General features: G+C 35.8%; 1 protein-coding gene across 10 annotated transcripts in view; it reads left to right on the top strand.

Annotated features, from left to right (window-relative positions):
* Satb1 (SATB homeobox 1) overlaps positions 1–17,972 on the top strand; it is a 95,609-nt gene that overhangs the window by 54,117 nt on the left and 23,520 nt on the right. For all 10 annotated transcript variants that reach the window (XM_046422701.2, XM_046422702.2, XM_058572207.1 and 7 more), the window contains 2 exons: positions 3,186–3,398; positions 11,438–11,593. In XM_046422701.2, the coding sequence (XP_046278657.1) occupies positions 3,186–3,398; positions 11,438–11,593 (369 nt within the window). The remainder of the gene's footprint in view (positions 1–3,185; positions 3,399–11,437; positions 11,594–17,972) is intronic.

The following is a 17,972-nucleotide window of genomic DNA, read 5'->3' as shown; positions in this document are numbered from 1 at the left end:
TCTAGTTCTTTTTAGAACAAGAAATAGGCTAATAATTTTGTTTAGTTTAGCAGATTTATTGAGCATCTATGATGCATAATATTGATGATATGATATATGCACAATATTGATGATAACTACTAAGGTACATGATGGCCTTTACATACTCTTGGTGGTGTTATTGTTGTTGTTAGTATGAAGAAGGAGTTTTTTGGTAAGATTCCTCTGTCAACCATGAGGAGTTACTACAAATTACCTGACTTAGCTTGGCAAGTCTGTACTGTATTTTCAACTATAGAAAATGGGAAGTGGACGTCACATATATCTTGAATCCTTAAATGCAAGTATTCAAAAAACAGTGACCTAAATAGGATCAAAATGTATATTCCCTGCTAGTAGGGTTCTGATAATAGTCCTTTTGCATCCAGAAGTATTCTAAAGTGACTTTTTTTTTTTTTAATTAACACTAATCAAATGTTTTCGCACAATATTTTCAAGCATTTCCACCAGGGGGCACTCCCCTCATTGAAAGCTCTGGGCCAAAAAAAAAAAAAAAAAAGATTTCTAAAACACAGGAGATTGTCCACACTGGCCACTTTAGAGCTCTTGGAGTGTTCCAGGGTTTGAAACATTGTTTCAGACCATCAGCAAACTCCAGGCAGAAAAACTGTACTTGTTCCAGTAGGACAATTAATTTAAGTGGAAATAAAATGCTTTGTTCCTGCAATACTTTCATGCTTAAATGGGAAGGCATGCCAGTATCAAAATACGAACAGTAAGTAGAAAACTTTCTAAATCCCCTCGCCAGTGACACACTGTCTCCTCCTCTAAGTCATACCAGCATGACTTTGTCTCGCATTAACAAGACTTGAGAGAACAGTATTTATTTTTTCATTTGTTTGATTTTCTCACTGTAGTTTTCTGCTTCTTTGGGAAACGTTGGCAGTAGAAATATGTGATCTATTACCTTGTTATTTAAGATTTTAAAAATGTCTAATTTCAAGTTTCTGAAATAGAAAAGTATTCTAAATACTTACAGGATACCTTTTGCCCTAATCTATTTTTTTTTAATTACTAAAGTATTAGTATAAATAAACATCTCACAAAGTGTCACATAACTTTTCAATGAAGGCACACCCAGAGTGCTAACAATTCCTATTAGAATTTACCCCTGGGTGGCATATCTTCTTCACATTTCTATTATATTTGCAGTCTTTTTTTCCTTTTTTTTTTTTTTTGCAATCTGTATAAACACAATTATTAGGTTTAATAAATATCAAACCCTTATGTGGTAGGTATTATGTTGAGATGACAAAAATGAATATTGTTCTGAAGGAATTTATGACATGTCTACAGAACATTTGCATCTCTCTCTGTTTCTGTGCCATTGATATTCATTGCTTTGCCAAGCACATTTAAAAATACATAACATTTGAGGGGGAGGGGTATTGAGCAAGGGCTATTTTATTACACTTATTGGGGTTTTTTCTTTTTTCCTTGTGACCTGTATGTTTTGATTTCAATATGACATATCAGAAGCACAGTCAATCTAATTAGTTGGCCTTGTGCAAATTAAATAGCTGGTGATTGCCTGTTTGAATTTTAGTTAAATTAACTGCCTATTTTGCTCTTATGTGGAGTTGTGGCACTACTCTGTAGTATCATGACCCCAGGGACGTGTGCCCTTCAATTCCTTATTCACATTTCTTATGGTGAAACTGAAAGTTCACGTCCAGTTACTAGGTTCTGTTTGCAGTAGACCAGTTGAGAGATTTCCTTAAAGTTAACTCTTTAGCCTCCCAAAATATGTCAAAGTTTTATTTTAAAATACCAGCTTATAAATCATTTTAAAAGTGGACAGTGCTTTTATACTATCTATACCCAAATGTTATATTTAGGCAGGGTGGTACATTATCTTTAGGAATTAGAAATAAAACAAGGTTTGTACTTCTAAGAAAATATATTTTTTAAAAAATACCTTCAATGTTATAGCCTTGGGCTCTATCATTTTGATAAGACACTTTCTACAAGGTTATTGCAAAGTGGATTTGCAAATTATATAGAAATCTTGTTGAAATTTTATTCTGAGATATATTATGAGAAACCAAGTTTCTGGCTAAGTGAAGAAAACATACTATTCCAAGTATTAGTCTATGTACAAGATTGAAGAGACAAGGGCTGCTCAGCTCTTACAAAATGGCCAGAAAAAATTTGCAATACTTTTGTTGTTTGTTATCCCTTAAGCATATTGCAAAAGATGACCACATTTTTTTAAAGAAGTCCTTTCAAAAGTTAAAAAAAATTCGTTGAAAAATAATGCTGTATTATTTGGGGAAGAAAGGCTCCTTAGAGAAGTTATCTGGTGGTTTATAAATTTCTTGTGTCACTAGTAATTATTTTTATTAACTAAGAAGTTTGATAATTACAGAACTTGAGAATATTCTTTTCCTGGGTATGCTATGATGGATTTTTGCAATGTGGGAAAATGGTTATTGCAGGTTTTACCTGTGGTTTCCAAAGTTCAAAAATTCAACCTGTTACCCAGTAGATTAGCATAGCAGGATGGTACTTAGAGTCCTTTGGGATACTCTGTGGTTTCCTTTAAATGGCAAATTGAAAGGGCCACCTGGTGTCATTAACTTTGATGATTTGAAGATTAAGGAGTATGTTAAATATTGCTTGTGAAAATACAGTATAAACCTTAAGAGAAGCTTTAGTAATATTTCTTTTTTTTTTCCCCTGATAGGTCACAGTTAATTTTCTTCAAAAGTTTTACTTAACTGCCCTAGAAATGGCTTTGTATCTTTACATATTGAGCTTGTTGGCATTCCACTGCCTTTGTCTAGGCAGCTTGAGAACTATACAGTTCACTGCTATTGTATTATGAGGATTTCATTTATTCTTAACTTCCCTCCATCGTCTCTCTGTGAAAGATTTCATGGCAAGTTAAGCTACTCAAAGGAAGGAGTCCAATTAGGCAGTTTCAGTTTATGTTATATGTAAAGCAGATGCTTAATAAAATTAAGAATACAATTGAGGCTCTCTTCTCCACCACTTCAGTTGCAACTAATGTATTCCCATGTAGAATTCATGCCTCTGACGGTTCACTTTCCAAACCCAGTAGAGAAGGCAGCGGGGAGGATCATCTCTGGCTGGACGGAGCACACACAGGAGCAGGCTCACCCTCTGCCTTTTATTTCCTACAGGGCTTGCTTTCAGAAATCCTCCGGAAGGAAGAGGACCCCAAGACTGCATCCCAGTCTTTGCTGGTAAACCTTCGGGCTATGCAGAATTTCTTGCAGTTACCAGAAGCAGAAAGGGACCGAATATACCAGGATGAAAGGGAAAGGAGCTTGAACGCTGCCTCCGCCATGGGTCCTGCGCCCCTGATAAGCACACCGCCCAGCCGCCCTCCCCAGGTGCCATCTCCTCTTCTTTGCCACTCATTTTTCCCCTCTTTCCTCTTTTTTAATGTTTAAGGAAGAATCTCGACAAGAAATCAGGTAGCTGGCTAGCTAGGTGTTTTTTGTTTTTTTTTTTAAATTTCATAGAGATTCTTGAAATTTAGTCCCGAATTACCAATTCTTATATAAAAACAATAAGCTACTAATTAGAGGAAAGAAAATTGCTTTGTGTTGCTCCATTCTCTGGGTTCTCTTAGGGTGAAAAGGAGTCATGAAGTGGGATATCTGTCTCCACTACTAAAATATTTCTTCACTTAAGAAGTATTTTAAACTCAATAGAAAAAAAAAGGATAAAGTCAGTTTTATCCCTACCAGTTTTAGAACTGCCATTTGAATAGTAAATAAATAAAAATAAATAAGTAATTCCATTTGTATTTATGCTCTCCAATACGAACTGCAGCTGGTACCAATTACACATCATCTCATTTGTAATCTTTCATAATTAAGTTTAATACCGTCCTCGAAGGCAGCTTTAAATGGGGCTGATAAGGAATTCCATCTATATTCCCAGAAATGGGCACATTTTCAGTTTTTCCAAATTTCTCCACTTTTTTTAATGGAAGGAAAAAAGTCACCTTTTCGGTAACTTTATGTGTATGTACATCTGTATTACGATTTTTGAAATCGGGTTTCAAAAGTAGCCTCATAACTATTAAGAGAATTCAAGAAGTTAATTTTCAGTTCAAACCATTAGGTAAAAGTTTGATAGTGGATTAGACTCAAACTTCACAAGCAGATGTATTTTCTTACATTGTTTAAGGTCAACTAAACATGTTTAATGTGTTTAAATAAGGTCAGCTTCGATGGATAAAAGTTGAATGTGGAATACAGATTCAAAGTATTCACAAACACAATGTCATCATGAAATTAACTATTTTCATCAATAGTAAAAAGAAAATCTCATATTTCCAAGGACAGAAATCTAGAGAAAGCCTATTCAGCACTAAAGAATGAAACTGCTACAGAAATTTCACAGATGAGGAATAGATATAATATTCAACCACTGTTGAGGGTCTGAAAGTGTTTATCATAATGTTCAGAAACGATGACTTTTTAGAAATGTCAACAAAATCTATTTTCTCCATTTTATTTAATGAAAATGGTATTGATGTCTATATGAGCAAATTGTAAGGAAGCCATTGTTGTACTTATGAATAAAAACTTCATGTTTCTCTGGGAGAGAAGAATGGTAGCTCCATACATACCTGCCTGCCTACATACACACAGTAATGGAGTTTGGTCTATAGATCCTTCTATAAAAATATTTCCTAAAATATAAAGAATGATGAATTTTTTAATTTACTTTTTGTAAGAGTAATTGAACAAAAAAAAGTATTTTACCTGGGTCTTGGTTTTACACTTTTTTTGTTGTTGTTTTTGGCAGTACTTAGGGTTAATACACTTTGGTCAGTTTTGTTCCTCTAGTTAACACTAGCCAGCTTCTGGGCAGAAAGTTAATTTGCTTATCGCCCCATTGGCAGTGCTCATAAAAGAATGACTTGCCGAAGAGCAATGTGCATTTCAACACTGAGCATCTTTTTTAAAACTCTGCCCAAATATTTAACTTAATGATTCCTTAATACACAAATTCAAAATATTCTTTTGTAAACTTCTGATTTTTCTAGGATTTTGAGGGTTTCCATTGCTTTCCAAATGGGATTATGCTATCAATATTCATCAGCCAAAGTTTCTCTGTAGCCAAAATTACACTAATTTTTATTAAGTGATACTTCTTTTCATATATGCTTAAGATACAATGGGGATAGTTTTCCCATCTGTATGTATAAAGACATTGTTTTCTGTGGTAAGTTGGGATAGAAAAAATGTATAATTTCTTTTGATGTGAATTACTGATTATTTGTTGAGCTACCCTTACCTGCATTTGTTTGTTCTCAAGAAGGGTGGAGATCAAACCAAAGTATGTAGATACTACTAATTATTTTTCGTGGAATTCTTTCAAAGAATATGTTTTTATTAATGTAGTATTATTGGCAATCTAACCAAATTCTGAAATGATTATCTGATATATGTACATATGTTCCATTTTATTTCATAGCTATAACGTAAATCTTTAAGGTACACTGTTTTCCTCAGGGAGAATCCTTTTGCATTACTTAATGTTATTGTAATAAAACTCACTACCAATGTCTTCACATTTTACCCTTTAACGGTGATTCAGTGAATTAAATTTTAAGATATTCTTGACATATTAAAGGAATTATTACTGCAAAATGAGTACTTTGGATTTGGGGAAAACATGCTAAGTTGAAATCGAATGCTTAAGCTGGAACCAATAGACCACACAAATAAAAGTGGTTTTAAAAATATGCTAATTACAAGTGACTAAAATGGAAAGAACAAAATGGAGGAAACCACAGATACACAAACAGATTACAAGACTGTGCCTTCTTTAATTATATATTTTGCTGAAGAAGAGTTTGTGTGAAATCACCATACATTTCATTTCCCCTAAAATGAAGAGATTTGAAACAAATCTTTGACTTGAGTTGATTGACCTGAACTCTTTCTTTCTATAAAGAATTGTGAGTCAAAGGGAGAGAGGCCCTTAGTGACTCAGGGAAGGCCCAGACTACCTGTAGGCCTGAAAAACTGATTGTCTGCAGCTCTTTGTAAGGTATAGGTCACACCTGAACCTGACTTCGGAATGCCCCTAGGCAGGACCCGATCAAACAAGCGAACTCTTGAGGTATTTGAATTCTAAGTTATCTTCAAGGAGGGATTGCTCTGGCTAGGGGAATCCAAATAGCTTCTAGGAGTACCCCACCTGAGAAGACTTAGATCAGACTCAGGAAACAACAGAGCTCTTGACTGGCCCTGCCCAGGTTCAGGCCCTCCTCTGCACACCTGTCCCTTGTCCTCCAATGTCAGCAGCCTTGCCATGGGTTTTGCCCTCTGCCTGTGGCAGTAACCTCTGGGCCAGATATGTTTGCTGAAAGCATTTTTTCACAATTTCCTTGCTTTAATTCAAGGAGTAAGAATACCGTGCACTTGATAATGGTTCACAGTTTTCTAAGCACCTTCATATACATTAATTCATGAAATCCTCAAATCAGCCTTTTGCTAGGAGAAAAAGGAGAAACCCAAGTGTAAGGTTTAATTAAAGTTTTCAAATGCCCTATGAAGTCTCGTTCTTTCCTCTGCTGCAAGCCACCTCCTCAAAATACAAACTTATGTAAGAAAGGGGAAAAAATGGAACTTGAGGGCTCTGTTTGTCCTAGGGGATGAGAAGGTGTATTGTTAGATTAGGAAGAGGAACACATGTGAAAACATTGTTCTGGGAAAATAAATGAGATATTTGACAAATGATCCACATGGGAAAATTTTGAATAATGTCATTTCTGGGACTATGAAGATAGTACCCCTTCCAAACTATGGTCATAAGAAAATACCCGGGAGAACCCAGTCCTCTCAAAGTTTCCTGGTCCTAAAGGTTTCTTTTCTGACTATGCTTTGCAGATTTTCCTAATGAGTTTATTAGAGGAAGTTTATTAATAATAATTAATGATTATTTTCTCAGAATGATTTGTTCTACAGAACAGATTAGTTTTAAGTTGATGATTTCTACCTTAGGTATGCTTATTCTGGTTTTATTTGTGTAATTTTATACATGTGAGTTTTGGAGTTAAATTAATTTTACAGTTTTATTTTCCATAAGGACTGTTTGAAAGTATGTAATTATCAAGTTATAACTAGTATATGAATTATATATATTTTTTCTTTTTTTTAACATCTCATGTAATTCTTTAGCTTATCAAGTAAGGTATGATATTTCATAACAGTGCTTTTAGAAAATGATCAAAGTTCATATAAGGAATATATAATTAACCTGGTAGCTACACCATTAGCATTTCCTTACAACAAATACCTCTCAAATATAATGAAACATACATTCCTCTTAAGTTCAGGTTCAATTACAGGTATGAACTTAACACTTGATAAAAGTTTTATTTGTTATGGATCCCTTGGGAAACATTAAGATCCTACTTAGGTGCTTATAAAATGCTTCTCATCAATAGTCATCTTTAAAAGAGCTATAAGTCTTCAAAAGTCTGTTTGGAAAGTAATTAGCATTGTTCCTATGAAAGAAAAAGAGTCCAAAAAGATCAAAACATGATACCAAAGACAGTATTAATATAAAAAATATGAGTGTGAGGACTGTTTTCCGGCACTAGTAAGCATGTTACAGGATAGCGTGTTTCTGACACAGGATTACTAAGAAAACATTTGTAGTTTGAATATCTTAGAAAATAAATTCAAGTTGGATTTTGAACATTACTTTTTTAAACCCATGAACTTCTGAAACTCAAACGTTAATGAGCTAGATTTAGCAAATGCCCATCAAAAAGCAGGCCCCACATCTTTCAATAAGTTAAGGAAAGCCCAAGAACAACACGGACTCACCATAACTCCATAGTCTCTAAGATAAGCACTTACGCCTGACAAACATAAGATTTCATCCTTGAGCTGTGGATAAATCACTTAACCTCTGTTAAAATAGAATTTTTTCAATTATAAAATGGGGTGATCCTAATACCTACGATGGTCTGTTATATAGGTTAAGCAGTTAAGATATATTAACAGAATGTCCAGCACATAATAACTGACTAATAAATGTCCCCAGCCATTATTATCGTAATTATTAAAAGTACATAAAACTTTAACTTTTGTGTATGTGAGAGCTAACGTGCTTGCAGGCAGTTCCTCACGCATCAAAGAGCAGTAGCACTTTCACCAGTCAAGACCAAAGTAGAGTTCATTTTGTGCAAAGTATGATTCGCGGTTTAAGCACGGTAAAATTTTCATGGAAAATTTGTGTTCTATATGATTTTAGTACAATGAAAAGCAGACCCTAGTACTGCACCCTGTCCCCACCAGGGAGGGTAAATAGTAGAAGCTCCCATTCTTAACTACTTCCCTGGCGCCGCTGTAATAATGGAGTAGTACACGCTACCTTGATAAAAGCTATTCAGAAGGCAACTGCATTTATTTCACCTCCTGTGCTATTTGCGGAGAAGAGCTGAAGAGTAGTTTGTTTTGCCTGGAATGAACTACTTTATGAATTTTAATGTGTGATATAATATTAAAAGCTAAACCAGGATTAAAGAAGATTTTTTTTTTTTTTGTACTGAGCTAAAATAGTACTTAGTAGAGTGAGGTATAAAAGATTTTTGTTTCCATTTTTACCTGGGGAGAAATTCAGCCTTCATATTTTGAAAAGCTGTCCAACTCAGTTCCCCTTCAGCAATAGCTTCTGTTTGGGGGGAAAAATTATGATTCCAGAATTCTAATAGCTTATCTATGATAAGATACGTATCTGGGCCAACAAGACGGTAAAAAAGATCTCTTCTAAATATTTTTTAAATAAGTAATACAGACAGAGATTTTCTTTTTTTAAAATTTTTTTTAATATTTATTTTTTAGTATTCGGCAGACACAACATCTTTGTTTGTATGTGGTGCTAAGGATCGAACCCGGGCCACATGTGCATGCCAGGCGAGCGCGCTAACGCTTGAGCCACATCCCCAGCCCCAGAGACTTTCTAACTTTATATTTTTTATAAAGTTTTAACCTCACATTCTTTGTATAAACAATGTTTCGTATATACTTGTTTTCTATGTTTGTTTTGACTTGATTGTGTCGGCTGTTAGGAAATGATTATTTGATTTTTTAAAAAATAATTTTGAGATCTTGCAATTTCTAACAGTTTTTAACAATTTTTAGTGCAAGTTGTAACCACTTTATAAAAAGTGCATTAACCCAAGAAATTTTTAGAAACAGTATATTACAGGTTTGAAGTAAAATGATTATAGCCCACTTCAAAGACAAATTCTGAAGTGTAATTTTTACAAAAGAATGAAAATTATTTTAAAAACAAACCAAAACACTGATTCCAAAGCCTGCTCTTCCTAACTATTGCTAACCAGATTGCTACTAAGAAACTGTTTCTTCGTAGGCACTGGACTTTGTGCCCCCACTTCTATAACATCCAATTTTCAAAGCAATTGAAATGGCTTTTCTTTCCTCTTTCATTTAAGCAGTGAGAAAAATAGGTATTAAAAGGGACCCTGTGGGTTGCCTAAACCTTATCCCTCTGCCTCAAAGCAAGACCACCCCAGAGCAGAGTTTTGAATCTCACCGAAGCAACTTTGTAAGCAATTTATGGTAATGCGTTAACTCTTCTAGCTCCTAAAGTGGTGTTTAGCAGATTATTGCTTCAAAGCCTTGTGTGCTTTCTTGGAGGCCTCTAGTCGTTAATGGACCTCTATGAGGGCCCTTGCTTACCATAAGTCCCAGAGTTGGAAAGGGGACTCTGGAGACCCAGCCTGGACTCATGCTGTTCTGTTTCCAGGTAATAGTTGAAAGGTGGCAGTGAGGCCCAGGCAGTGGGTCACCTGTTCCGCCTCACCTGCTATGTCCTCTTCATGCCTGTTGCCCAGCCTTTCCACACCCTTACCCTTTCCATGCCTAGAGGAAGTAATGTCATGATGGAAGAATCTACCTCCTCAAGAAAAGTCATAGATGAATTATTTCGTATACAGGCTAGAAGTTAGGAGGATTCAGAAAGCACATTTTATACACCAATTTTAAAAAAATGTGAAAAAAAAGTACATTTCAGAGGGTACTTATATTTAGTTCCTTGAGAAGTAAATATCCGGGATGACCTCTATTCCTCTTTTCATACCAACTGTTTTGGGGACCAGGTAATAGAAACCTGGAAGTCTTACAGGTTGACTAGAGATGTGTGTCATTCAAAGCCAAAAAAAAAAAATAATAAAAATTTAAAACATCATCCATTTATCCTAAAATATACTTCATTTTATATTTTCCATAGTATATGTAAGAATTTGTTCAAGATGGCATGAATTTAGAGGATAGAAACCTGGGTTCTGTAAAGGACACTGAGAAGTGAGGTCTTTGATTATTTTGTTGAGAGAAAAAAATGGTCCTACATCCGTAGGGATTTTTTGCTTTATATTTTCAGTGAAAATTCAGCTGCATAATTCGTATGTAAATTTTCAAGGCTGGTTCGTGTAACCACATAAGAAAATTTGGAGTTAGAAAAACAGTCCTGTCAATAAATTTTGAGGTTGGGATTTGATTTTTCTCCCTAAAATTGAGTGGCATTTTTTTCCGGCTGATACCTGTTTATCATTATTATCTGAGGCACTGATACAAGTTTTTTCACTGTACTAATGTATTTGTGAAGTCACTGATTATATATTTTGTGTAACTTATAGTAATGTTCTGTGAAATGTTGTGAAACATTTTCTTATTGTCTAGTTCCACAAGTCGAAAGGAAATAGTTATATACAAGGGTGCCAGGAAAAGATGAAATAATTACATAGAACAGCTTGGACATGCACGTGTGAAATGCAACCAGCCTTTATGATAATTAAGCAAGGCACTCTACCTGTTTCATGGATGGATAGAAGATTTAAATATGCAGTTCTGCAAATGGCTTTGTTATGGAAGATTTTTTAAATGAAACATAAGAGGAAAAGGCATAAAGAAGAGTCTAAAATTAAAAAGGCCATAGTATATAATAGCTATTAGTGATGCAGTTGTCTATTAGGCATCGGGTACGCAGTGAAGATACCGCAATGTGCATTATGATTTTAATTGTGAATTTCCTTTGTTAGGATTGCAATGGAAGGTAATTGGGAGACAATTAGTTTAGGGGTTTCAAGTCTTTGAAACTATTCTGTTTTCCAGCAAACTTACTTTATGGCATTATAATTCCTGGTTGTCAGCTGGCAGTTGCTGTCACATTACAGATGCAATCACCTGTGACAATGTGACTTCCTTAACTTAAGCAATCTGATCTCAGGGCAATAACTAATGTTGAATGACTGCACTGTTGATCACCTTGATCATAAAAGGAGCAACAGTGTCCAGTTTGGATGCCGAGCCTGAGATGCTTCAAAACAATTTGGCCAATGAAAAATGACAGCCATGTTCAAAATGTTTTGTAGGTGAAAACAGCTACTATTGCCACTGAGAGGAATGGGAAACCAGAGAACAATACCATGAACATTAATGCTTCCATTTATGATGAGATTCAGCAGGAAATGAAGCGCGCTAAAGTGTCCCAAGCACTGTTTGCAAAGGTTGCGGCAACCAAAAGCCAGGTAAGAGCCTCTATTAGGCATCGAGAATGTTTGTCTGTGATGCCTGTGGAATATTCATTAACAGAGGTGTCTATTTTCAGTGCGAACTTGCACCACCAAGAGGTCACAGTCTCCAGGAATTATGTACAGAGCTTTGAGATGAAACCGTGTTCAGATGTAGTTTATGTTTGCTTGGCTTTGTTTCCTCCAAGTCATTCCTAGGATAAGGATTTCTCTGTCAATCCCTGAGTCAGTTTATCATGGCTTTCAGAGGAATATCGTAATGATGGGAAGTTTCTTGGTCCAGTTCACTGTAGTAGAATCATTCACTTACTACTGTTTCATTATTACTCAGATGACCTTGATATTATATTCTGCAATACTAGAGCAAAAGTTACACAGTTTGTTTTGTTCCACTCGGCTGTCTACAGCTATTAGGTGCACTTATTAAAACAAACTGCACACATCTTTACATATTAATGATTTTAGTTTTTCTGTAGATTTATACACAATCCCCAAATTGAATTACAATTAGAAAATTTGTTCAATTCTGATGAGTTGGAACTGAACAGACTTGAATTGGAAGAGTTGCAAATCTCTACAAAACAAGATAAAAACAAAAAGACTGTGTTGCCTTTTGTCAGTGTACCATCGCATATTGATAATTTTTGCTCATCTGTAAGAACAAATTCACAATAGTCTGCTAATGCTTCTCCAAAGCCAAGAATACTTTTTAAAGGACCAGAAGAATACTAAACTTTCTTCCCCTTTGCAAAGGAGTTGATAACAGCGTCAAGGTGAGATTTAGAGGCAACCAAGGGCTTCAGGTGAGATTTAAACAACTTGAAATTTTACACAAGTATATTTTTATTATCACTAATGAACCGTCTATTTTATAACACCCCAGCTTGTTAATTTGTGGTTAAAGTATATACTTCTGGGAGTATTTACAATATGACGTATTTATAATACAATACCTTTTTAACCTTTCCTAAAATCTTACTCTATTGACGTTATTAGTGGTACTTAGTGGGAGTTTTGGTTTAAAAAAAAAATGTTGTTCTTGTTTAAGTTATAGGCTGGATGAAATACTTAAGGGATATCTTGGAAATGTTATATAAAAATGATTAAACTCAAGCTGTGGACTGTAAAAATTATAGCTTTATAGGCCACATGCCTGCCTACCCTTCAATCACTGTCAAAGTGATAATTTCTACAATAATATGTTTCTTTTATTGTGAGATTCTAAACATCAAGTGCTGTTTAAACATTAAACTGAATTGTTTATGTTAGTGCTGTACTCAGTGTGTCATACATCAGGCCACCGTAATCTCTCATGGAATGTAAAATTCTGTCATGAATCATGGCTTGTATATCGGAAATTACTGTAATTTTGATTGGAAATTACAGGGCTCTTGAAATGTTTCTAATTATGATAGAATGTTAGAGCCGCTTCAAACCTGTGTGCTTCTTCAGATGTCTTCATTTACATGCCAAGGCTATGCATTAAGGAGAAGTGTCCTGTTCTCACTTCACCCACCCTCCCTGCACATTCTTGTTTTGACTATTTAGTCTAATTATGATGAGGATCTCTTATTTAAATATATATTATCTTGCCTTTCTTTCTGAGTCTACATCTTTTTATTTTCCTCCTGACCTGTTCAATTACCAAGAATAATAGACTTCAGTCCTACAAGGGCCACACACTTTTCCCAAATCTCCAAACTGGAGAAACTACACATGTATTATACTAATCAGGTCAGCCTTAAAACAAAACAAACAAAAATTAATAATAAAGCTATTCAATACATATCAGTTAGTTAGTCCTTGTCATCTGACATTAAATTCAAATCTACCCCTTCCTTGTGTCCTTTCTGACTGTAGCATATCTCCCTATGGTTAACAGCCCCTTTGCTACCTGTGACCTGATTCTTTTAAACGACGCTCTAGATTCTCCACCCCTGGACTGAATTACTGATTTTGAAACAATTCAGAAGGTGGTGGCAGTTGGCTAATACTAGGGAGCTTTTAAACATCCTTGCTCTTTGTTCCTGTCCTTGTAGATCCTCCTAAGCTGCTATTTCAGTAATGTAAGTGGGCAGCTACTAAGCATCTGCCATGGTGGCCTATTTCCCAAGACCCCCCGCCCCCCAAACTTGTAGCTGATCTTCTTCTGGTTGACTAATAATTCAGATTGCAGGCTTTGAAAGGAAGCGAACTGTTAACTTTCATTCCTTTCAGTAGTTATTCCTCATTTCTAATGGATTCTAACTTCCTACTTTGGGGATTTTTCTCTTAGCTGTTCAGTTTAGGTGTCGGTACTACTCTCTTTATGAAAACATGTACAAGGATTGATGAGTATCAAGACAGCCCCCCAAACAGTTTGGTAGCAGGAAATCTGATTAATAGGAAAGATGGTCATTTACTTAGGTTCTATTCTTCAACCATGATGTCATGTGAAGGAAACAAAAACCAACCAATCAACCAGCAAACAAATCTGCTTCAAATTGGACCGGCCTTTTTCATGTTCAGAATTTATACCTTCTAAAGAAGTTACTCATACCTCAGGTATATGTGCCAGGGCTTGTCATAGTGCAGTGCTTCCCAAAGATCCAGTGTGTGAAGCGAGCAGTACCAGGGACACATCATCTCAGCCCATCTCCCTCCATCTGCTTCTGTGTCTCGCCCTGGTTGTCTGGGTTGGCCTCACAGTCAGCACCTCTTTCAGGCTAGACCCTATCCTGCAATTACATATTATCTACATTTAATTTAGTAATCCTGTGAGCTACTGTTATTTTCTTCTGTTTCTGCATAAGGGTCTCTGAGCTAATAAATAGTAGCACCAACTCCAAATTGCACCTCTCCTACTGTTTTCCTGAGTGTTCAAGGCAGTTTCCGTACTGAAGTCCCACCCTGTCCTGGAAGTGAGGAATTAGGGACACTGGACTAGTTCATCATAGAAGCCATGTAGGCTTTCCTTTCTTCATTGGCTCACTCATGGACTCGTGGAATCCAGGCTTTTTCATGCCCAATGGAGGTGAATGTGTGAGCTGTAAGAGTCACGGGAGGCTGGCTGTGGTCTAAGCTGTGTCCCTGGCACCATGATATTGCAAGATTATTTAACTCTATTGAGCCCAAGGTTCTTTTAACATGGGAAGAGGTCACATACTACAATGTATGCAGAAGAGCTTTTAAATTATACAGCACTGTACACAAATGGATAACATTTCATAATGTGCTAAGTAAGAGGTTCCATACTCTTCGTGGATAAGAGTGATTTATTTATCATGTATTTATGTATCTCAAATACCTTCCATTTTAAAAGGTAAGGCACATTCTGCTGTGACTAATGCACAGAATATTTTCAGTAAAAGAAACTCGTGTAGGTTCCATCATTTCACATGTATTATCTCTTCTCTTCAATGAATAATAGAAATGAGATTGTTTTTAACTCTAATAGAAATGTCTGAATAAAATATGCAAGTAAAAACTGAAGGTAGGCTACTTTCTGTGCTTGGTTAGGAAAGCAGGCTAATGCAAACTTTAAAAAGATGATATGCTTTAAACATAATGTGAATAGCTACAAATGAATACACTTTATATTCTGGGTATTCAAATAAGCAGCAGTTTTTCCAAGTGAATCATATTGGAATTTTATCAAACATTTAGTCTGATAACATTCAAATAATTATGAGAGCAGAATTTGCTAATTTTACTGTTTAAAAAAAATAGTTGATTTGGGTAATAACCATTACGGTATCAAGGTTCAGTTACTGTTCATTGGTTATAGTGTTTTCATATGGGAGATGGAAATGGAATTTTTTCCTTAATAGTGGCAGATGTTGGAATCTAATTTTATTCCACAGCAAACCCCTTGAGAGCTCTGAGACTTAAGGTGTGTGTCCAGCAAGGGGACATTAGCAGCGCCGTAGGCCTTGCCTTGTACATCGAATTGTTACATTGATTTTCATGTTTGCCGAGGTGCAGTTTGTAGATACAGTCGTGTGGCAAGGGGTAAAGGGCTTTCGTAGAGCAGCACTACAGCACGACTTGTGTTTAGAAAACGACTCCTCTCTCGTGTTTTATTGAACAGGGTATTTCTTTTGGGTAAAGGAACTAGACGATGAAAATTTTATTTGACTGAATATACTTTGAGTATAATCTTTAGCAATCTCTGCCAGTTATAGGACTCTGGCCACTACAACTTCAGCTAGATCCATAGGCATGGTTTTTAACACACACACACACACACACACACACAGAAATAAAGAGGATTTCAAACTCTGCAAAAAATAGTACAACTGGTAGAAGAAACCAAATCAAGTAAAATATTTTTCTGTCTTCCATCTCCTTTTTAGACACTTTTGTCTTTAAGGTTCATGGCCTCTACAATGAGCAAGAGAGGGAAGGTCAGGAGGAAGAGAGAACCAGTGCTCCTTTGCTTCAGAGGCTTAAAAAAAGAAAGGAAACATCATTCTCACTTTTAGTTTTGGAAATTCTTAAATGATGACTGGAATGAATTAAATGCAAGTAAATACATGTCACAAACCAGTGAGGCTAGGAACAGGGCTTAAAAAAAAAATGTCGTTTTTATTTCCAGGAATTGGAATCTATAGTGACAGAATCAGGTGTAAAATCTCTGGTGACACTATATTCTATATTCCAGCAAGTTAGGTAGGGAAGGCATCTTTTATTTGTTAGAGTTAACTTATACTTCGTGCAAGCCACAATCTGATGCTGTGTGCTGATTCATTCTTTTGGAATGTAAGTGCGACAGACTTTGCTGCAACAGGAGCTCACCTGTGTAGACTTCTATTTAAGGCACACAGGCGGCCCTGCAGACTTGAGTGTCACTGTTTCTGTTATTCCTGGTGCCTCATCCTTCTGTAGCAGTCTGTGAGAAGATGTTTACAGTGTGTCCTCAGAGCCCCTTGTCTTGGGCACAGGACGTTTTCTTCAGCCAGGGTCTGAAGAGAGAACTAACTGTACCTTTACCCTTTACATGTTCTCCATCCAGTCCTTCTAAAAAAAAAAAAAAAAAAAAAGCTGAGCAGAAGAGACCCTGGACAGGTATAGCTTCTATCTCCCTAGATGGGTTTGGGTGAGGAGGAAGGGGCAAAGGGAATATTTGTAGGGAGCACTAGGAGAAAAGTAGACACCCCAGAATGAAGCCCCTGCATCTCACATCTCAGCCATCTTCCCACATGAAGTTTGACATACATTTTTGGAAACTCTTGTGCTGTATTCTTGAATGAGAAGAAGGTGGAATTCATGGGTCTCCTATTTAAGATGTTCTGCATTAGCAACCATTGCTGACATTCTCTTATGTCTAAGTGGTGGGAATTCATATGAATTTTAGTTTTCTGAAATGTTGACCGATCTTAGTATTTAAATACCAAACAGGACCATTGAAATTAATGGCTTTATATATACTCTGGTAGTCTGAAGGTACCCGATTCTATGTTACATATTTTTTAAAGATCTGGTTAAATTTATGGTTCTGAATACGAGCTCTTTTCAGATTTTTGTCTTCTAAAAATAAGCATATAATTTCGTAAATCTAGGGTTTTATCTAGAGGGTCATAATTATTAAATAGAACACTTAGTTGCCTATTATATTTTTGGCTAGAAATTGATGTACAAAGGTAGTTTGTCTCCCTTACACTTGATGTTACCCACTTTAACAAGTTGGACAAAAGATCTTTGGCTGTCTTGTTGCGGCTTTCAAATAATTTAAATTTTTCACTTTTCCCCTCTAAACTTAAAATTGATTAACTGAAAGCCATAAATACATTTTCTTCTTTGACTCACTTAATAAGTTTAGCTGTTACAAATATAGTCATAACTCGTTGAGCCCAGTTTCTCCTTTTTTTAGAAAATGTCACAAGAAAATCTTTAGGCAACATTTATAGAGACTCAGTTTGTAAATATTGGGCCAACTCTTTAAAGAGAATCATCATGTGATGAAGGACAGGGAAGGTCACTGTCGGACACTGTGGGAGTGGCCATTTCACAGTAGTTTCGCATATGTGTTCTGAAGCGCTCGTGTATGCCAATTATGTATTTTTAGAAGCTGCTTTAATCCGAGGCCACCTTTTGTCCTAAAGTGGTAACATAAGCTGAAAAGCATAGATTAAGAATATTCCATGAAGGCTCCTCTTTTTGGAAGTTCTTTTGTATTCAGCGTTGGCTGTCAGTAGAGTTAGATCTTCAGGACAGGACCAGGTATCTACAGAAATGTGAGCAGGGAAGAAAGCAAACCAACAGGGTTTTTAGTTCATAATGGAGTTAATCTTAAAACTTGATGTCATTCAGTCAAATTTAGCACACAATTGTAACACTGATATGATCCTTTAACCAACCACCAAATTAAAAGACAAAAGTGTTTTCTCAGAAGTCT

Source organism: Marmota monax, unplaced genomic scaffold, assembly GCF_021218885.2.
Source record: "Marmota monax isolate L192 unplaced genomic scaffold, Marmota_monax_Labrador192_F-V1.1 WCK01_AAM20220418_F8-fsc00278, whole genome shotgun sequence".
Classification (NCBI taxonomy): Eukaryota; Metazoa; Chordata; class Mammalia; order Rodentia; family Sciuridae; genus Marmota; species Marmota monax.
This window is presented reverse-complemented; position numbering and strand designations above follow the sequence as displayed.